At 40.4% G+C, this 22,500-nt stretch overlaps 1 protein-coding gene across 3 annotated transcripts in view; it reads left to right on the forward strand.

The window, feature by feature from the left end:
• The window catches only part of rorc (RAR-related orphan receptor C), a 40,211-nt gene that overhangs the window by 13,344 nt on the left and 4,367 nt on the right, over positions 1-22,500 (forward strand). For 2 of the 3 annotated variants that reach the window (XM_076279732.1, XM_076279731.1), the window contains 6 exons: positions 19,124-19,209; positions 19,528-19,669; positions 20,156-20,259; positions 21,546-21,780; positions 21,982-22,110; positions 22,379-22,500. In XM_076279732.1, the coding sequence (XP_076135847.1) occupies positions 19,124-19,209; positions 19,528-19,669; positions 20,156-20,259; positions 21,546-21,780; positions 21,982-22,110; positions 22,379-22,500 (818 nt within the window). Of the gene's footprint in view, positions 135-19,123; positions 19,210-19,527; positions 19,670-20,155; positions 20,260-21,545; positions 21,781-21,981; positions 22,111-22,378 lie in introns of all 3 variants that reach the window. The other variant, XM_076279733.1, reaches the window with a different exon arrangement.

Here is a 22,500-nt window from a genome sequence, read left to right on the forward strand (position 1 = left end):
GGGAGGGATTTTAATTGTGTCACAGAGAGAGAGAGAGAGAGAGAGAAACAGAGAGAGAAGAACGATAGTTTAGAGGCCGAGACATACCTTTAGAAAGGAAGACTGACAAGAGAGAGGACCAAAGATGATGCGAGGTAGGATCATTGATGCTCAGTATTTATGGATTGTGTATGGTTATGTTGATCAGCATTTGTATACATGTATGTGTTTGGGAAGTCTGTATGTCTATGTCTGTATTTGTTTGTCAGTGTGCTTTGCGCCTGTGTCATTTCACAACTGTAATGTTTCAGATGTGGCCATTGCGATGGTGACATTAAGATATCACACTGTTTTGTTCACAAAGTAGTTTGTGGAAAATCTGGCATTAGGCTATCATTTCTATTGGGAGGCACATCTAAAGTATCTAAAGCACTGTATTTTCTGAAGTTGATACAGTAATCGTTGCCACTGTGTTTTAGTTAATAGTCCATGGCCTTCAATAGATTTTCTGTATTTGTGTATGCACTTAAATGTGTGTGTGTGTGTGCGTGTGTGTGTGTGTGTGTGTGTGTGTGTGTGCGAATGCGAACCCACTTTGATCAGTTGTCCCACTTTCTGTAGTTTCATTCATGGTGCCCTCATAAATGTCTTTCAGTTGAGCATTGGAAGTCAGAGACTCCAGATGTGCATTTGCTGCGAAGGCATTGGTGAACCCAAACTGTAGTTGAATCAAAAAGTGAATTCTTCCGTTCTGTATGGATTGCTCAGTCCTGTTGACTTTTATTTTTTTAGCTTTCATGGTTTATTCAGTTGCTGCCTAGTCAATCGCTACCTGTGTGTAATGACTGGAACACCTCAAGGGCAGGTTGAAAGAAACCGTCTTTTCTCAGTATCGCCAGTGCAATGGTCTGTTTGGTCTGTTTTAATGGCACCGTGTGAGTAGCAACAGAATGAGATGGGACAGAGCCCGTAGTTTGCATTGTGACTTGGCTACGTGAAGTGAGGTTGGGAGCCGTTTTGTGAAAAAGTGAAAAAAGACTTGTCAAAACGTAGAAGAGAACTGAAGAAAGTCTGTGAGAGTTGTGATGTTGCTTAACTCATAAAAACTGTCCGAAGTTTAGGTAATGTGCTTGCATAAAAACGCAGTCATGGTTATTTTATTTTATGAGAATGTGATTCTAATGATGACATAAGAAACTTTATTTGAATTCAGTGATGATTAATATGACTACCGAATATCGTGATGTTAAGTATGTTGGGTCGGATGTGGACTTGGATTGAGATGATCATTGTGCGGAGAGACAGCGGACATTTTGCAGTACAGCAGGAAATGAGGAGCAGAGCCAAACGTCCAGGGCAGGCCTAAGTCTTTCCTCCGCCAGTGGAAAATGGATTTGAGATTTTCACCGTGTAATAATAAAATCTCAGAAAATAGCTGTTTACGGTTTAATTAGGGCCAATCTGTCTGTGGAGTGTGTTCAGTCAGATGCTACCAAATTTAAACACAGATTTAGCCGGAAGCTGACTTGTGTACATTTATTTTGCGATTCATAATGCGCTTGATGATGGTTTAGGATGGTGTTCTCAAAGATACCATGGTACGCCACATTGCCAGGTTACTGCTGCAACCTTAGTTCCAACCCTATTGTGTTTGTAATCAAGCTTTTGCTCACTTCTTAATAAAGGATCAGAGATAACAAACATGCAATGATGACTGAGAGGCTCTCCTGTTGCACATCTTTATTGAGTGTGTTTGTTGGTGTGTGTGTGTGTGTATGTGTGGCCTCTTCTGGCTAATATCGGATGTTCAGATGTTATCCAGATCATTTCTTTGAGGAGATACATGTTTTTAGCCATGCACACATTATGAATGAGAGTGTGTTCAGCAATTTCCCCCTCTGTGAGTCCTGTTTGTTCTCTGAGACCTTGGAGATTCAAATAGCGATTCAACAACAGTCATCTTTCTTTCAGAGGGCTGGTTGATTAACACACACACACACACACACACACACTGAGTAGTTTAGTCCTCAGTAGGTGTCAGAAGAAGAAAGAGTAAATCTCAAACGGTGAGTTTTGTGTTTATGATGTGAATTTAACCTCAGGGATTTCAGGTTGTGTTGTGTTGTAGCGTTGGCTTTTCATCTGGCGACACCAGGAGATGAGTCAGTGTCTGTGGCAGAGGACATCTCTGGAGATGACTCTAGCTGCCACATCACAATGTAGTCCCCTGGAACCTGAACTTTCCACACACACACACACACACACACACACACACACACCCTTCTACTTTTCATGCGCAGTCTATCAGAGTACTTGCTAGTACCAATTTGTCAATCGGTTTGTCACCTTTTGTGATGGAGAGCAAATTGAGGCCTTTTGCTTCACTGTGTCTCCGACTGTGTTTGCGAGTTCAGCTTCACAGTAAAGCAACACATTGTAAAAATACGTATTTTTTTAGCTCTCGTTATTAATGTTCAATGTATTGGGTGTACCCATATAGCCTCGAGGCAATACCAATCGAAAACGAATGAATGTTTCTGCATGGAACAACAAAGTTGCATATATTGCAAACCGTATCGGCAATGTGATAGATGTCATTCTTCATATTATAAGCCATCAAAATGAGTTTGAAGCCATTATTTTAAGTTAAAGATCTACATAGTGTTTCTTTAATAGCAGTCACCACTACTTGTGATATTGATACGTGCTTCATAAGTCAATACCCTTTGAGATTTCGAATACCTTTTTTATAGAAATGCTGACACCAAGGAGACAATTTTTGACACACGCCAGCCATCGTTACGGTTTTTAAACAACTACTGAGTGATTAGTCCAGCTGACTTCTTTTCAATTAATATTGTACTCTGTGTTAGCGTGACCTCTTAGCATTTTGGCTAAATGGCTCTCGGAGCCATTGGAACATTAGAGTACAGTATGAGCTACACCAGGCGCAGAACTGAAGCGTTCAGTTCACGACGCGTAAAAAACATTTTAAAAGACTGGTCTATTTTTTTCGAACGTACACGCCGCTATCACGTCTGGTGTAGTTATTTCCATTGATTATAGTGGCAGCTAATTGTTACAGGAGACGCTACGCGAACGGAACGCTTCATTACGCGCCTGGTGTAGCTGATATCTTAGAGTGCAGTGTTTTGTTTGGCACATGTAGTAATGCAGTGGCTTAGGCTTGTGGTGGCTCAGCCTCAGTGGTGAAGTGTTTTGAGTTGCCATTGTCAAGACATTGACAGCACCTCACAACAGATAGCCCAGAAGACAGGTAGCTGCACTTTCTGCATAATGTTTGTGCATGGGTGTTGGCGTGTGTGTGTGTGTGTGTGTGTGTGTGTGTGTGTGTGTGTGTGTGTGTGTGTGTGTGTGTGTGTGTGTGTGTGTGTGTGTGCGCTGCTAGAACGCGTATGTGCGGCGATCAAAGTGTTCAATCAGTGGCACTCAAACGGCCAGAGAGCACACACGAGGTGGATGGCAGGCCTGAACAGGAAGTGGGCTCAGACGATAGCAGACTACTCTACTGAGAGGAAGAGAGAGTAAAAGAGATGGTGGGAGATAGAGAGAGATCATTCAAAAGCCTACATAATACATTTATGTGTGATTGTGTAAATTATGTGAAGTAAGAAATGAATGGAATTTCTAGGGCCCTTATAACACAACCTTGTTACAACACTTTAACATGGTGAAATTCTGTTATGATTTAGATTTATTCATTGTGATATTGTGATTTGTTAATAACATTTATTATTTTTGATTAGATCTATTAAAAATCATGACCACTATGCAAACGTTTTTGTAATATTTGTGTCACAGCAATTCATTTCACGTACCTTTATGCGCTTTATTTGTTTAGTTGCACATTTAAAGGTGCAGTCAGAGATTCCGCAGGAAGTCGGTTTGTTTGTATTTATGTTTATATTTAAATTTATCAGCAGGCGCTTTTTTGCCAAACGAATCACTCCAGAGAGGTAGCTCATCCCTGCCTTCAGTATTCCCACAGAAACTCCACGCAGGGTTTCGGTTTTGTTTGGGGGACAGGCTGCCCCCACTTTGTTTGTTTCCAGTTTTCGGAGCCTGGGCTGCCCACAGAAACTGCGTTTTCTACAGTGGAATCACAGAATGGGCAGCTAGCGGTCGTAACAAAAAAAATTTATGGGCTTGAAATCGCGTAACATCCCTGACTAAGCCTTTAAAATGATTATGACAAAAAATCAAAACATGCTATTTTATACAATAGGACTTCCTCAACAAAGTATGGCAATTATAAACCACATGCAATGTACCCCAATTATAGATCCCACTGCATAGGAAAATATTAACATCATATTGGATGTGTTGGTCATGGAAGGAAGACCTGACGACAGGATGGGATTCGATTTGGAGAAGTAGCACCATAAAGCTGATGTGAGAGAGGAGAGGAGAGAGAGGGGCATAGAGACAGGGGATGGAGAGAGGGAGAGAGAGATGAAGCCAGAGAGGAAGAGAGAGATGAGGAGAAGAGGAGAGATGCACCAGTTTCACAGGCTGCCAGCTGCAGACTCATGATATGTGGTCTGTATTCAATGCCATGTAGTTTGCCTGTGTGTGTTTGGTGTTTGTGTGTGTGTGTGTACAGATGGAGTGTGTTTTATTGTGTATTTGCGTGTCTGTCTGTCTGTCTGTATGCCTGCCTGTCTGTCTGTCAGGATGTGTGTGTGTGTGTGCATGTGTGTGTCTGTGTGTGCGTGTGTGTGTGTGTGCATGTGTGTGTCTGTGTGTGCGTGTGCATGTGTGTGTCTGTGTGTGCATGTGTGCATGTGTGTGTGTGTGTGTGCGTGTGTGTGCATGTGTGTGCATGTGTGTGTGTGTGCATGTGTGTGTGTGTGTGTGCATGTGTGTGTGTGTGCATGTGTGTGTGTGTGTGTGTGTGTGTGTGTGTGTGTGTGTGTGCATGTGTGTGTGTGTGTGTGTATGTGTGTGTGTGTGTGTGTGTGTGTGTGTGTGTGTGTGTGTGCATGTGTGTGTGTGTGTGTGTGCATGTGTGTGTGTGTGTGTGTGTGCATGTGTGTGTGTGTGTGCGTGTGCAGATGGAGTTTTTCTGTTTATTTTTGTGACGAGTGGTGTTTGCAGGTGTTTTAGCGTATGTGGTTATCTGTTTGTTTCACTGCAAAAATTCTGCAAAAAAGGTTTACGCAAATCAGCAAGGTCTGAAGAACACTTAAAACACAAGATATATTATACTCTGTGAGAAAGACCAACTACATACAGTATGCTTAACACTCATATTTCAGTATTCATATTTAGATGGTTAGCGTGTTTCTGAACTGCCTTTTTAAACTCTTTTCATCTAATAATAATGAAGCCACAAATGCGTATACAAAGTACATACACATATTCATAGCTGTATGTTTTTAGGGATATGTAGCAATTATTTTGGGGTCTCTCAATGTGTAGGTTTGGTCTTATTGTACATCAAAGGGATGAAATATCCCCTATTAACCTACACTGTGCCAGAACTGGAGACAGAAATGACACATTTGTCAACAAGCCTGGCAAAACACAAAACCAAGAGTCAGACGTGTGACTAATTTGACTGTGGCACATAATGTCCTCTCTCAATACACTTGGTTCCTGCAGACGGTAAGGGTCATAGTTGTGCTTTTTGTGATGGTGTTTTATTATTAATTTTTTTTATATCAAACTGTTAGTGTGGGTAAATTAATTTAGACTGTGGTCATGCAAGATGCGGCATTGTTGCAACGATATAAGCCTTTTTAAAATTAAAAGACAAAACAGCTTATGTTAGTCCCAATGTTTGTTTAATTTTGTCCCAATAAATTACTGTACACAGATTCTTTGTGCAGTCTAACGTATATCATCTTCATCTCTCGTTGTGGTAAAGCTAGACTATGGAGCTGACATGTATGTCTTTCAGGATGTACAGCAATACCCAACAGAAATGTTTTATTTTAGCAAGTAGGAAATCTAAACCTTTGTAATATAGACTCAATAAATTAAAATTGGAGTGACTCTCTTATGTTGAAGAGGTTAGAAACAGGCCTTATTTATCATGCTTTCTGTCAGAATTTGATTTCACCTACGCGCACCAGAGGTTCATCTATAATATTTTTAGGAAATTAATTTTAGGAGGCAAAACGGTCAATCTGAATCCATTGTCTTTCTATAGACGCTGATGAGTTCATCTCATGGGGTTTAAGTCTTAAAGGTTAATTTAAACACTGATTAATCAACATTTAACATTTAAAACATTTAAAATTCAAAAAAAATATATTTCTCATTTATGATGCACATTATAATATTCTCAGTTGAACAACTTTGATGAAACTCAAGAATGTTTTTTGTTTGTTTGTTTGAATTCATTAAATTTCAACTTCAAATTTTCGCAGGCATTTAGGCATTTTAGTTTTTCTGAGTATCCACACGCCAACTAAATGAATAGCCAGAGGTTATGGTTTGCGTCCATTATTCTCAATCACTCCATTAGATCATAAAGTGATTTCATTATGTATCGCAGTGCATACTATTGTTGTTCTGCAGGAAAGGTGAAATTTAAATTCAGTTTCGATGGAAGACAGTTAATTCACTCCATAATATGTCTATAAACATGATCCAGAACCTAAACTCGATTACACATACTATATATAAAAGTGACACATCGTTGGAGGGACACTGGGTGCTCTTTTGTGTTTCTTCCTGTGATGGAAGCTTGAGGTTTTTTACCCCGTTAGTGTTACTCTGCAAATTGCTGACGAAGGGAAAGACGACTTTGTGCACAAAGCACAATGGAAAGATGCTGAATTCTGAGAAGACTGCGGCGACCACATATCCAGTGACATGGGCAGTAAAATAAACAAAAAGGTTAGAAGGGGGGATTTCAACATATGAGATTAAACCACCCTAGTACATGCTGAAGGAGACATAGGAACATTCAGTGTTTGATGTAATGGCGAGTGTGTGTATGTGTGTTTGTGCGTGTGTGTGCAAGCTTGCATTTCTCTTAACATTTTATTGGGCACATTCCTTATCTTTCAAATGAATTCTCTCTCTCCTCTCTTTCTATCAAACAATCAGTAAATAATCTAACTATCTATCTATATCTATATATCTATCTATACCTATTCTTTTGTTAAGAATATGAATGGTGGTGTAGAAGATGAAGGGATAGAGATAATCTAGAGAGAGAGAGAGAGAGAGGTTGCATTCCAAACATTCTCACAATCAAATCATTACAATCCTTGTACTGAGACTATCAGAATGATACCAAACATGAATACATTTACATTTCATGACACATGGATACATTATATCAAGGTAGCATCCTTTGTCTTGTGTAAGTGATAGGCCTTAAACCAGCACATTAGCATTTGATTGGGGGAGGGGATGGTGTCTTTGTTTAAAACCAAGAAGGGCCACATGGCAATTAAATTATTATTCATTTTAACCTTAAATTTATTGCTATTAATTCCCCCTTTTCAAGTCTGAATGACTTGAATTTTAACATAAGATTCCATAAACATGAGCATTCTTGAACAATTTTACAATTTTTTTTTTATTTTTTTTATAAAGTCCATAATCAGTCCATAATCAATGTAAGTGTGTGCGTGAGCAAGGAAAGCAGCGTTCAGCATACATCCTTTCTTGCGTTTCTCTTCCGTTGAAGAAGGGTCCTCTTATGAAACTTGAATGTGTCTGCATTGTTTCAGTGTAAGTGTATGCGAGTGCAAAGGGTGTGCATGCAGGCCGCGTTCGGCGTGCACCCTTGTGTCAGTCCAAATATGTCCACATGTATTGCGGGCAGTGAACAATATGCGATGAGTGTCTTTGATGATGCGGGAGTGCAAGGCTGCTTTCGGCACCCCCTTTTGTTGCTTTTGTTGCTTTCAGTCAGTCCAGTTTTGTTGCTTCCAGAGTCATGGCAGTTGCTTCTGCCACAGGTTCCGTTGGACCTGTGGTTCCTGAGCCTCGTCCAGTCTCGTCTCATGACATGGCCTGGCTGGCCACTGCTGCTGCTGGCTGTACCTGAGCCCAGGGCAGAGTTGTCTGGTCCATCAATCTCGTCCAGTGGCATGTCCTGGTCTCCACGGCTGCTGCTCTGGGTTGTACTGGCGTGGTAGCTGAGCCTGGTTGGTGGAGCCATCCGCCATCTTGAAAGGATCTTCTTGAGATGTTTGCGTAGTGGTAGTCGAAGACAAAGGCATGTCACACCTCCCTTTGTCTCTTCTGGCATGAAAGAGATTCTGGAGAGACTGGAGAGTGGTTTCACAACAACTTGGAGAGACATTAGCATGAGTGTAAACAGAGTCAAACAGTGTCTCGTGAATGCAGATTCACAAGTCAACAAAAGTATGCTAATGTATTCAGTTTCTCAATTGGAGACAGTCACACCTATAGATCTTCTAACATAGCAGGGCTATTTACCTCTAAACAGACATTTGCATCTATTGGCAAAAGGCCAATATAAAGAAAATAAATAAACTTTGGTTAAGTTTAGATGTTTAAAAGAAAAATCCACAGACTCATGTGGGTAGGGTATCCCTGCATGTCTTTTAAAGAGATTTTTGCATTAGAAGTGAGGGTCAGTAAATCAAAACATTAGGCATTTAAAACAAAATGATAATTTGAGCAATGAAACCAGTAAACTTAGAAAAGAAAGTATTTCAAGTCAATACCATCTATCTCCCCCTTTTTATAGTTTCTTAACTATAACAGATCGTGATCCCAATATGAATGAAGAAAAGAAAATACACCACTAAAAACAAAACAAATAAAAAAATAATTTCAAACATAAAGAAACTCAAGTTGTGGGTATGAATCCATTCAATTGAACATTTGCCCACATCAAACAAGGCTAAAAACAAAGGCAGTGAGATAAGATAGCAAAAGGTGTGAAAACTTTTGACCCAAGAAAACAAAGACAACATTTCAAAACAGAAGGACTTGAAACAAAAAATGGAAACAAACACATATAAAGAAGTAAACAAATTTCACACACACAGGGCCGGCCCACACGCGCATTCATTCATACTGGACACACAGACACACACAGCTCCATGGAGCTGGAGGACAACTTAAACGGGCTGCAAGAATATTTTCCTGCTTAAAAAAAAACGGAACAAAAGAAGTTTAGTCAAGCCTTTTCAGTTAGCTCATATTAGCTCACAAAGACATCTAGATGCCCCTAGCGGCAGCTAGTTAGCTCAGGCGTACTTAAAAGAGGCCTAACCATGCTCTCTTGAGCCTATGCTGTTTGAGCTTATGTTGTTTGCACACTTGAAAAAGGTTATTAGCCTACGACTTGAATCCTGGATTCATCATATATCAGTCTATTAATACTTGAGTGTAGATGTACAACAAAACAACACATCTACTCAAAAACAAAACAAGACTAGTGTTAGCTTAACACTTTGGATTCTAGCCGCTCATACGCTCTTGGTGATAAAAAAAAAAACAGCAGCGCCAAGTTCTGTCTAATATTCTGTTTTGGTAATGAAGGAATGAATGTTCTGTAAACAAAAAGGGGCATAAGCTACGTAGCTTCTTAGGACCTGGCGTCCCTAAAACCGCGGAAAATAGGTCGCACACGAACCACCGTGTTTAATACTGAGCTGTTGAACAAACCCGCTTAACCTATTTACTCTCTAGACCCACTAGAGAGGCTCCTTTATCTGGATTGGCTTTCAATCCAACACATATGTCCGGCGCTTTACAAAATATGGATTAATTCGTCTTGTGCGACGTTTTGCCAAAATCGGGGAATCACAATTTTGTGTCCACTATTAAATTACGGTTTTGCCAAAATGTTGCCAAAATCGGGGAAGCACAATTTTATGTCCACTATTAAATTACGGTTTTGCCAAAAATGTCTTTACTCACTCAGAATGCCTTCTCCAATATCTAACGCCCGTTCCAAACTGTGGTTAGCAGGAACCGCCCGGATTTACAGATCCACCTTCGTTCATCACCAAAGAAGAAATGCAGATAAAAAGCGTCCTTACCTGGGAGCTGTCACCAGAGCGATAAGAAAAAGAAAAAGAGAAAAAACTGCGGCATCTTAGAATCAGCGACAAAAGTATATTATCTCGGTGGAACCTCCATGAAAGTAATTGTGGTGAATAATTACTTAATATTAATCTTAGACTGGCGGACTTCAGGAAAAACTCAGGAATCAAGTTTTATTCTGTTACAGGCAAAGAGGGTACAAAAAAAGGTCTATGGTCTATGTAGGCCTATCCCAGGCCTGAAAGGAGAGGAGTAGCCAACTCCTCCTCTCTTCCGCTCTACATCCTTAGTGTGACAATCCAAAATCTAAATCTCACAAACCTTGCAGTTTAGTTACTTTTAAATGCTTTAAACAAAGAAGAAAATGGCGCCAATTTCAAGCCCACATGATTGGTTCTCCAGTTGGCATCAGACACACCTACTCACACCCACTTCACACCTATCTGAATAGCATGAGGAGAGATATGTTATATATCAGAAATATCACTTATAGAATGTTCCAAACATTCTCACAATCAAATCATTACAATCCTTGTACTGAGACTATCAGAATGATACCAAACATGAATACATTTACATTTCATGATACATGGATACATTATATCAAGGTAGCATCCTTTGTCTTGTGTAAGTGATGGGCCTTAAACCAGCACATTAGCATTTGATTGGGGGAGGGGATGGTGTCTTTGTTTAAAACCAAGAAGGGCCACATGGCAATTAAATTATTATTCATTTTAACCTTAAATTTATTGCTATCACTCTCCACGTTATTACAGAGAGCAACTAATGCCACTTTCAACATTTAACATCGTCTCAATTTGATAATTTAGCTCAAACCAAAATACTTTATCTCTGAAAGACATCGGCCCTTGCACTAGTGATACTGTCAGTTGCATCCGTTGAGTTCTGTTTTTCACGTCAACTTTACGGAGCTTTTACGTGATAATGAACTGATTTACTGTGTTGATAGCAAGTATCAGGGCTAGAATCAGAAAGAGGCCTTGCTTACTTTATTGTATACAATATGATTCTCTCATCTGATAACATCTTACCCTTGAGCAGAAACAGACACCATTTCATTCTATGTTAGAAAAGTCTCACGCTCACCGTAGCATATGCTAAACAAAACTCAACTAAACAGCAGCGCACCAATATCATCCCATAGTATAAGGCTAGTTAAATTACTATAATGTTAACAGTGACACTAGGAGTGTGTGTGTGTGTGTGTGTGTGTGTGTGTGTGTGTGTGTGTGTGTGTGTGTGTGTGAGAGAGAGAGAGAGAGAGAGAGAGAGAGAGAGAGAGAGAGAGAGAGAGAGAGAGAGAGAGAGAGAGAGAGAGAGAGAGAGAGGGAGGGATAGGAAGAGGGAAAGAGAAAAGGAGACTAGCAAATGAAAAATATGGTCAGTGGCCTCTACCTCTGTCAGTTATCATCATAGGTTGCATCATAGTGCATCATTAGTGCGGTCTAAATCGGACCATCAGTATCTCCCTCTAGTTTCACTCGCTTATTTTTTAATTTCTATTCTCTTGGTGTGTGTGGTTTTGGATGGAGGAGCTGATTAGGTGGAGGAGGCAGATAAAGCAAGAAGGCCCAGGGAAGAAAAGTGCTGATTATTTTCCAGTATCAGCATGTGGTTTTCTCAGCCACCGATAGACAAAGAGTTGAGGTGAAAGACAGAGAGAGAGCTGAGGAGACAGGGAGATGAGTGGTCAGATAGACTGGTAGAGAAAGAGAGAGAGAGAGAGCGAGAGCGAGGGAGAAAGAAAGAGAGAGAGAGAAAGTGAGAGAGCGAGGGAGAGAGAAAAAGAAAGAGAGAGAGAGCGAGGGAGAGAGAGAGAGAAAGAAAGAGAGAGAGAGAGCGAGAGAGAGAGAGAGAGAGAGCAAGAGGGGCAGATAGAGCCGAATGGAGATACAGACAGATAAACAGACCGGGGAGAGACAGTGATGAATATGCATTCATGTGCACTTTTGCTTTCTATGTTGCTGTTTGCAGTTACTTTAACTCTAACTCTCTCTCTCTCTCTGTGTGTGTGTGTGTGTGTGTGTGTGTGTGTGTGTGTGTGTGTGTCCATGGGTGTAAGAGGAGATAGAGATGCATGTCTGAGAGTAGACCGAGGGGGGTTGATAGAGAGAGAGAGAGAGAGAGAGAAAGAAAGAGAGAGGGAGAGAGAGAGAGAAAGAGAGAGAGAAAGAGAGAGGGAGGGATAGGAAGAGGGAAAGAGAAAAGGAGACTAGCAAATGAAAAATATGGTCAGTGGCCTCTACCTCTGTCAGTTATGATTAACAACCTCAAACAACAGGAAACCAACCTAAGCCACAGACACACTCTCTCATCTACACACAAACACTTCCACATTCTCACAAACTAATACTTTCACACACTATCTTACGTTCTCACACAGCCCTCATCTCACCCTCTCACACACACTCTGCTGTTGTTATAAATCCACTTACTGCACACACAACCATCATTCACTTATAATATGTAGTGTATATGAGTGCTATAGGCTGTATTCCCTTATAATATGTAGTGTATATGAGTGCTATAGGCTGTATTCACTTATAATATGTAGTGTATATGAGTGCTATAGGCTGTTTTCTAAGTGACCGCTCAGGACAAAAACTGTAGGGGTATTCTAATCAGTCTCTGATAACTCTCTTTACCAAATCTATTGTTTACGCTGCTAAAGAACTGATCACCAACGTTCATTAGACAGGCCAAGAAGTCATACAGAAACCATAATGCATGGCAAAGACACAGCACTCCAAGGTCACAACATACACTATGATGGTTGTCTTATGGTTCTCTGTCATTTATATGAGCTGAAGAACGAAGACACAGAAAGTGTACTGCATACAAAGATGAAGCATTAAGAGAAAACAAGGATAGAAGTTAGTTGCTATGAGTTTCCTCCTTCATTTTCTGGTTGCACACCAGTGGACAGTGTATAGAGGACACTGCATACATGGCAAACAAACCGAGCCAATCAAAAAATCAGATCTGAGCAAAAAGATCCGATTTGAGCATTAAGACTTGCGGTGTAAACGTAGCCATTGACAAGTTATACTGCAGGTGCAGCTATTTTGCAAAGTTCTGAGGAACTGACATTCTGGTCAGGCAGACCTTCATCGCAGTTACCAGTGGACACAGCTAAGCCCAAAGCATGGGAGCTACCCAGACTACTCACACTTCTTGTGTTCGTCACCAGGGCTATGTCCCAGCCAGCCTGGAGTACACACGCGCTCCCCGCCACTCCCCGCCACTCCCCGCTACACAAATGCAGCACTAATAGTGTCCCAGTCTCCTGCACCTCTTTTCAGGGTTTTTAGCCACAAATCTTCCGCCCCATGCCCCAAATCAGGGCACACACTCGCGACTGACACACTAACTTCTGCACACACTGACACACATACATCCCATGCCGCAGAGCTGCTCACACACACCTGCAGGGGATTAGAAGTAATGTGTGTGTCATTTAAGTAGGGCTGTCAATCGATTAAAAAAATTAATCTAATTATTTACATACTCTGTGATTAGTTAATCCAAATTAATCGCATATAATTTTTGCTGTGAAAGTATTTTAAATATTTAAATTCAAATGAATAATTGAATAATCAGCATTAGTGACATTAAAGTTCAAAAACTCTATTATTATTTTCACTGTTAATAATGGCCATAACATTCTATGACATAACCTAATATGCTGAGGAAATAAATTCAAAAGTGCTTTGGGAAGTTTTTTTGTTCACATACAAGGCATTTCAGGCCACAGATATAACCTAGGGGACACAATGAAAATAAATGAACACTCCCCTCAATGTCAACACTTGCAGACATTGCAAAGGACTTTATTTTCAACACTTTATTTTTATCAACACCATCAGGCCGTTTTTTAAAAGTAAATGTTCCAATCAATGATCTAGGCAGCACGTTTTCTTCTCTCTCCTTCATTTTACTGTCTAATTTTTACTGACTAGGACGGCTCGGGGTCAAAGGTCATACGGAATCGATTAATCTGCACTAATGTTTTTAATCAGTTATTTTTTCTCAAATTAATTAATCGAAATTAATCAGTTATTTTGACAGCCGAACATTTAAGATTTGCCAGTTAGCATTACTTTTACCTCAGCATGAAATGTCATGCAACATGCAACCATAGGAACAGTTTTCATTCAGCCACCCAGTCAAATTGTATGTATATTCATTTAAATCAATAGATTAAAAAGTGCTTGATGTGCCCTGGATGTTTCTGTCAGATTAATGTATATTAATCAATAGATTAAAACCAGTTAGTGGCATAGAGGAGCTTGTTCTGTCCTGGAGGATGAGTGAGGTAGCAATCACAAGAAAGGACACCAATATGGAGTCTTCTATAGGATATAATAATGTAAACATAATAACATCAAGTAATTTACATTCACATTAGTGTTTATGGAGAGAGGGAGAGAGGGAGTAGGGTGGAGGTGGAGGTGGAGGTGGGGGTGGAGGTGGGGCGAGGGTAATAGGGGTTCCTGGCAGCCGCAGATAAAAGAGCTTGTTACTGGCAGCCGCTTCCTTTGTGAGTGAGACAGAGAAGCAAGGAGAGAGAGAGAGAGAGATCACTTGAAAGAGGGATAGTCAGAGTGAAAGAGAAGTCAGTAAACCACTTAAAAAAGCTCTGAGGTTGACACCTCTTTGTCCACCTCCTCTCTTCCCCTAGCAAATATTCCCCCACCGCACACCTCTCACACTCCCCTCACTCGGCCACTCTGTGGGGTGTTAGTCGGTTCCCTCTGACTCGAGAGCCCTTTTATGTCTGTTGTTTTTCAGAGAGAGAAGGGAAAGGGGAGAGCAAATGTTTCAGTCTGGGCTTCTCAAAGCACTTTCAACTCTCACTGCAGACTTGTCAAAGTGTGAAAATCATAGTTTTTTACACAACCAGGTCGTTTCCGTCTCTCTTTGATCTGTGTCAGACAAGATTGACCTCATGCTTGCGTAGCTTACGGACAAAACTGGTGGAGGTTGGGGGGGGATTTATGATGAAAGCGAACAACAACATTGGCCATTCATTAGGGCGCTGAGCTGGGAAAGCTGTCATACTCGAGCATGTCATATCACTGTGTTACCTGCACTGGCTGCACAACCACTGGCTGTATCTTAGTAACAGTTCTGTAGATAGATCGATCTATCTATCTATCTATCTATCTATCTATCTATCTATCTATAAGGGGTGGAATGGTATTTGTATTCATACTAAATCGTCATGGTACAAACTTTGCATTGATTGTGTTGACCTGGTCAGGTACAAACTTTGCGTTGATTGTGTTGACCTGGTCAGGTACAAACTTTGCGTTGATTGTGTTGACCTGGTCAGGTACAAACTTTGCGTTGATTGTGTTGAGCTGGTCAGGTACAAACTTTGCGTTGATTGTGTTGACCTGGTCAGGTACAAACTTTGCGTTGATTGTGTTGAGCTGGTCAGGTACAAACTTTGCGTTGATTGTGTTGACCTGGTCAGGTACAAACTTTGCGTTGATTGTGTTGAGCTGGTCAGGTACAAACTTTGCGTTGATTGTGTTGAGCTGGTCAGGTACAAACTTTGCGTTGATTGTGTTGAGCTGGTCAGGTACAAACTTTGCGTTGATTGTGTTGACCTGGTCAGGTACAAACTTTGCGTTGATTGTGTTGAGCTGGTCAGGTACAAACTTTGCGTTGATTGTGTTGACCTGGTCAGGTCCAGGTGATGAAGCCACAACCATAGCGCTGTATCAGCACTCTTTTGTGTGGCGCTCTCACTTTCCACACCACATAGCCACAACTGGCCTTCAAGAAGTTTGTGCACACACACACACACACACACACACTCACACACACACACAAACATTGTTTTGCTGTTTTGCTAAGATGGGGAGAGCTCGTGAAGACACCTGCTCTGGCCTTTTTTGTTTGCTGTGGTCAGACTTAAGTGCATCTGATCACAGACTGACTGTGAATAGAAAGGAGTCCCTGGGAAGCACCCTGTCTACAAGCCAACACAAAAGGCCAGCACATTCCCCACATATATAAACATTGCAGAAGCAAATAATAAATGTTAAAGTAAAATGTTATCAAAGGGATATTCCACCATTTGGGGAATTATGCTCATTTTCCACCTCCCCTCAAGTTACAGTTTTTCTGAGTCGCTTTGGTGCTTTTCTCACATCACTATTAACATTTGCACAGCAGTTAGTGCCTTTCTCAAAACAATTAGTGCAAACTGCAAAACCTAGTGGATAACCTGCAAAAGCACATCACTTGCTCAAAATGGATAGTCCATTCCTCAAAAGCAAGTATTTATGTCAATGAAACTGCCAGTGTCATCAAAATGAGAAGTCTTGACACCATCGTTTATGAACAAGATAGTCATGTCATGTCATTACGACAGTTTATGCTCTCAGTGTTTTCCCATGCAAAAAAAGGTCAGAACTCGGTGACACTACCTGAAAATGCTCAGCACAGCACTATACACTACTTGTACAGCCATTTGAAAACTACAGTAAAGTTACAAATTGCTGTAGTAAGGAGAGTAAGTGAATACAAGACACTGAATATGTACGTTTCACAGTTTTACTGTATATGCTCTTTGCAATTCTACAGCATTGTGACAGAATTTGATAACTAGTTCACCAATTTTGTATGTAATGACTCAAGCAATGAAATGAAGACTATTAGTTTTATTGGGAACGACTGTTCCGTATCCATAAGTATAGTTCATTTTGACTGACATGACAAAGCAACTGATACATGTTCAAAAGCATTTGCAATTTGTTCAGAGGTGGGAGAAATTGCTATACTATGATGTGCACAAATGACTAAATGTTGTGGAGGTTGAACTAATAGTTCTCCTTTGAGAACCAGACGTTCTCAATACTCTTGGTGCTTTTGCCAAAATAACCTGGATGGTTCAGCACAACACCACGGTTCACCCGCAAAAGTTTATATCTCTCCAAAAGATCTTGTTATTTGTCTTATAATTGTGTATAAAACGGAAAAAGAAAATAAATAGGATTTTACGGTAAGAGTAGAGAAATGAGAAACTGCCTTTTTGATGTGCACAAGTCAAGTGACACAATGATGAGAAGATTGAACAGGAATTTCAATTCAGATCTGAGAAATGTACCAAGGTGACTGAGAAAAACTGTAAAAAGAAAATATAGTGCAATATAAACACATAAACAAAAACTGAAACTGAAAATTGAACAGACTATTGTGCATGTGATGACTTATACAATGAAATGATGCTGATATGTTTTGGAGAGAACAACCATTAGACTGAGAATCGACAATCAGTTTAGATCAACAAGATCTATTCACTTGGAAATTGTGCTAAATGTAGGCTACCTGTACTTAATCATTTGCAAAAATGTAGTGAGACATTGAGACATGTACTAAGACATTTGCAATTTGATAAATGAATGAGAAATCCAATTCTCTTGTGAACAATTGCCAAGTGGTTTGGAGGTTAGTCATGTTATTTTGAGAATGTAATTTCTGTTTCAAGAAATGAGCCAAACCAATGGAGAAAAACTGTAACAACATGGCTAAGCGTCTTGACTATCTTTTTAATAACAGTGACACATGAACTTTTTTATTCTGATGGCAGTGATATTATGGGCATAAATATTTACTTTTGAATCATAAACTAGGCATTTTAAGCAAGTTAAGTGCTTTTGCAGCTAATTCACTGTGTGGTGCAGTTTGCACAAATTGTTTCAAGAAATGCACTTATTGTTTTATTTGGTCTTCAGAGGAAGCTTAGTGTTTCACTAAATGTTAGTGAATGCAAGTTTATCTATCTATCTATCTATCTATCTATCTATCTATCTATCTATCTATCTATCTATCTATCTATCTATCTATCTATCTATCTGTCTGTCTAGATAGATAGATAGATTCTTTATTGATCCCCAAGGGGAAATTTAAGAAATTCAAGTCTATCAGTCTATCTATCTATCTATCTATCTATCTATCTATCTATCTATCTCTATCTATCTATCTATCTATCTGTCCATCTGTTTATCTGTGTATCTATCTATCTAACAGCCAGCATTTCATGCGTGTCATCACTTTTCCACTTCTCTTCCTCTTCCCTTCCACACCTCCCTCCCTCCCTCCCTCCCTCCCCTCCCCTCTCCTCTGGCTTTTCCTCTATTAGATTAAGATTACTTAATAGGGCTTTATGGATTATCTCTTTAGTCTGTTACAAAACAAGTGTGCACTGTCTCTCTCTCTCTCTCTCTCTCTCTCTCTCTCTCTCTTTCTCTCTCTCTCTCTCTCTCTCTCTCTCTCTGTGTGTGTCTGTCTGTCTCTGTGTATGTGTGTGTGTGTGTGTGTGTGTGTGAATGTGTGTGTGTGTGTTCGTTCATGCATGCGGATGTGTGTGTGTGTGTGTGTGTGTGTGTGTGTGTGTGTGTGTGTGTGTGTGCTGCACGTGTGTGTGTGTGTGTGTGCACTAGCGTATGCATTTGTGTTTATAGATACAGACATTAATGAGAGTATTTATACCACACATGTTTGTCTGGCAGAGAAATGGACAAATGGACAAATGGACAGTGTTTAGTGCTGACTTATGTCATCTACTTCTATTAGCCTATTTATTTGATTTAGCTCTTGTCTCAAAACACAGTGAAAACCCTTCACATGTCACATGTCTCCCCATGACTTTTGTGCTCTTCCTTCTCCATTGTTGTTGAACAGCTACAGGTGCTTAGTTTCCCTTATTCCAGCATTGCAAACATACTTGAATCATTCAGTTTGGTATTTCAAAGAAACAGATTTACTTTTATTTTAAGTCTAACGTTGGGGACCTGAAGTCCGGCAGTAGTCTGAACTGGGTCCTATGGGTGCTCCAGTGCCTGGCGGTATTTCCAGAATGGAAATAGTGAGTAGTGTTCATGTATGAGCCAGATCAGCAAAGAGAGACTTGCTAGTGACTGACAGGTGAAAGGACCACAATAGCACCAGCTCAGTGCTGCCTCCTTGTGTAGACACATGCTAACTGATTCTCTCTCTCTCTGTCTCTCTCCCTCTCTCTCTGTCTATCCATCTATCTATTCTATCTATTTCTTCATCTCTGTCTGGCCCTGGCTGTCGTGTCCCTCGTGTGGGTATACAGCTCAAATTGAGGTGATCCCCTGTAAGATCTGTGGAGATAAGTCCTCAGGGGTTCACTATGGAGTGATCACGTGTGAAGGATGTAAGGTGAGTGAGTGCCCCCTCTCTCTGTTTTATCTGTCTCATTTACTTTCCTCTGTTTCTCTTTTACTCTCTTTTTTCTCTATACAGTTGTCATCATAGTTATTATTTTACACAACATTTCCTTTTTGAATATATATTTTTAATTCTATCTCTTTGAATGTTCGACCATAGAGCGTTGCTGTAAAAGTCAATTTCCCCAAAGAAACAATGGAATACATTAATAAGTATAATATTAAATGAAGTCAGCAATATTCTACTCTAATCTTTCTCTCTCTCTCTCTGTTTTTGCTCTCTGTCTGTCTCTCTCTTCATTTCCGTCAGGGCTTTTTCCGGCGCAGCCAGCAGTCCAGCGTGTCGTACTCGTGCTCACGGCAGAGCAACTGCCCCATCGACCGCGCCAGCCGCACCCGCTGCCAGAGCTGCCGCCTCCAGAAATGTGTGGCTCAGGGCATGAGCCGAGATGGTGCGAACACAGAGAGAGAGAGTGAATGAGAGAGAGAGAGAGAGAGAGAGAGAGAGAGAGAGAGAGAGAGAGAGAAGGGAGATCACAGCGGGTCAAACCTGGCTTGTCCAAATAGCGTGTGTTAAATGTGATGTGTTAAGTTCTATGTGTTAACTGTTAATGATTGGCCATGTGTTTTCCCATTCTTTGCATTGTTTGTGTAGAGTTCTTATCCTATTTTTACCCCTTGTTATAACTCAGTGCCCCACCCCTCCTTTGGGAACCTGATGTAGGAAACGAAAAGGGACAGTGCGGTCCTAGTTGCGGTCCACTGCACTAGTTACTAGAGTAATGACCCATCCCACTGCCACTGCACTAGTTACTAGAGTAATGACCCATCCCATCGCTAACCAGTAGGCCACGGCTGCCCCAATTGCACTCTATGCATGAAAAATGTGCGATATAAATAAATGCTTATTTACTATGTGTGTTGCGTTCCTATTTCAGCTGTGAAGTTCGGCCGAATGTCCAAGCGGCAGCGGGACTCTCTGATCGCCGAGGTGGAACGACACCGGCAGCAGCAACAGCAGCAGCAGCAGAGGCGGCTCCAGGTACCGTTTCTTAATATAGTTCTATAGATATATATATATATATATACCGTATTTTCCGTTTCTTAATATAGTTCTATAGATATATATATATACCGTATTTTCCGTTTCTTAATATAGTTCTATATATATATATATACCGTATTTTCCGTTTCTTAATATAGTTCTATAGAAATATATATATATACCGTATTTTCCGTTTCTTAATATAGTTCTATAGATATATATATATATATATCGTATTTTCCGTTTCTTAATATAGTTCTATAGATATATATATACCGTATTTTCCGTTTCTTAATATAGTTCTATAGATGTATACCGTATTTTCCGTTTCTTAATATAGTTCTATAGATATATATATACCGTATTTTCCGTTTCTTAATATAGTTCTATAGATATATATATATATATATATATATATATATATACCGTATTTTCCGGACTATAAGTCGCACCGGAGTATAAGTCGCACCAGTCAAAAAATGTGTCATGAAGAGGGAAAAACCATATATAAATATATATATATGTTGAGTCGCAGGACCGGCCAAACTATGAAAAAAAGTGTGACTTATAGTCCGGAAAATACGGTATATAGATATATGTAGATATAGTTTTTTCTATATATTTTTTTTATATTACCTTGCCTACTCGCTGATATGTCCATATTTATTTTATGTTGGTCTCTAGACTTTATTCCTGCACTTTTGCATTGTTGGACTTACTCATTTGCACCATCACAATGACATGACATCACACAGAGCACCTTAACTTACTATGCACTGAGAATCACAGGCTCAGTCCCTGCCTCAGTCATTGCAAGCTATGTGGATACTGTTTTTTGTGTTATTTAGTATAATTTGTATTTTAGTATATTTAGTATATTCTTTATCTTTTACTGTCCTTATTGCTTAGTTGTGTTTTTTATATTATATACTTTTAATTACTTTGTTCTGCTGTTAGTGAATGTTGTGTATGATGTCTGTATGCTACTGAGACCTTGAATTTCCCCTTGGGGATCAATAAAGTATCTATCTATCTATCTATCTATCTATCTATCTATCTACCTCTCTATCTATCTATCTATCTATCTATCTATCTATCTATCTATCTATCTATCTATCTATCTATTTCTCTCTCTATCTATCTATCTATCTATCTATCTATCTATCTATCTATCTATCTATCTATCTCTATCTCTCTCTATCTCTCTCTATCTCTCTCTATCTCTCTATCTATCTATCTATCTATCTATCTATCTATCTATCTATCTTTCTCTATCTATCTAGGTGTGCACGGCCGGTGTCCAGGCTCTGGGGCCCACGTACTGCCCAGGCAAAGAGGTCTGCGTGGGCTCCTCTCACCTGCTCCAGCCCCTGCCCTTGGCGCCCTACACCTTCCCCATGGACCCTGAGCTGCAGCGCTGTGGCCCGGAGGTGCACCCGTACCTGGTGTGTCCTCCAGGCGAGCTCCAGGCTGCGGGCCTGCACTACCGGAGCGTCCAGAGGAGGGCGGACAGCAGGGGTGAGCCTTGCAGGACACAGAGACTCTACTCCTACATTAGTCATGGACTACAGGGTCCATATACTGATGATGAACTCTTTATATTTAATGGTCAGCAGTTTTTTGTTGTGTGTTTTTCTTTTTTTTTGTGGCAGAATGTCCTGGTCTGTGTGCATGTTTGAAGAATAAGAGTTTGTCCTCTTTCTCTCTCTGTCCCACTAGTTGACTCAAGGCAGTCCTCTCCCAACCAGGGCATTCTGCGGATGCCTGGGACTGACCCGGACTTGCACCCCTATGATCCAGAGGACCCCTACTGCCACTATCCTACCTCCCTGCTGCACATACGCATCGGTACAATGAGTCTGTTCAGTCTAATGTGATAAAACTACAACAACATCAGCAGTAATAACTATGTAGACACATAATGATACTTACACTTACTGTAATATTTCCTTTGATCAGGTTTAGAGTAACATATCTGATTATTCTGGTCTGGTGTGTCTGTATGTATGTGTGTGTGTGTGTGTGTGTGTGTGTGTGTGTGTGTGTGTGTGTGTGTGTGTGTGTGTGTGTGTGTGTGTGTGTGTGTGTGTGTATATATCTGTGTGTTTATGTACAGAGGAGCTGTGTGACAGCATCGTGCGTTCTCACCGAGAGACCTCTCAGTACCCTGTGGAGGAGCTGCAGGCTCTGCGGTGGAAGATCTTCACCAGAGAGGAGGTCCAGATATACCACAGCAAG

The sequence above is a fragment of the Alosa pseudoharengus genome, unplaced genomic scaffold (assembly GCF_046254945.1).
Source record: "Alosa pseudoharengus isolate Yale_2024_CS ecotype anadromous, Long Island Sound unplaced genomic scaffold, YU_APseudo_1.1 YU_APseudo_1.1_scf_12, whole genome shotgun sequence".
NCBI classification, from domain to species: Eukaryota; Metazoa; Chordata; class Actinopteri; order Clupeiformes; family Clupeidae; genus Alosa; species Alosa pseudoharengus.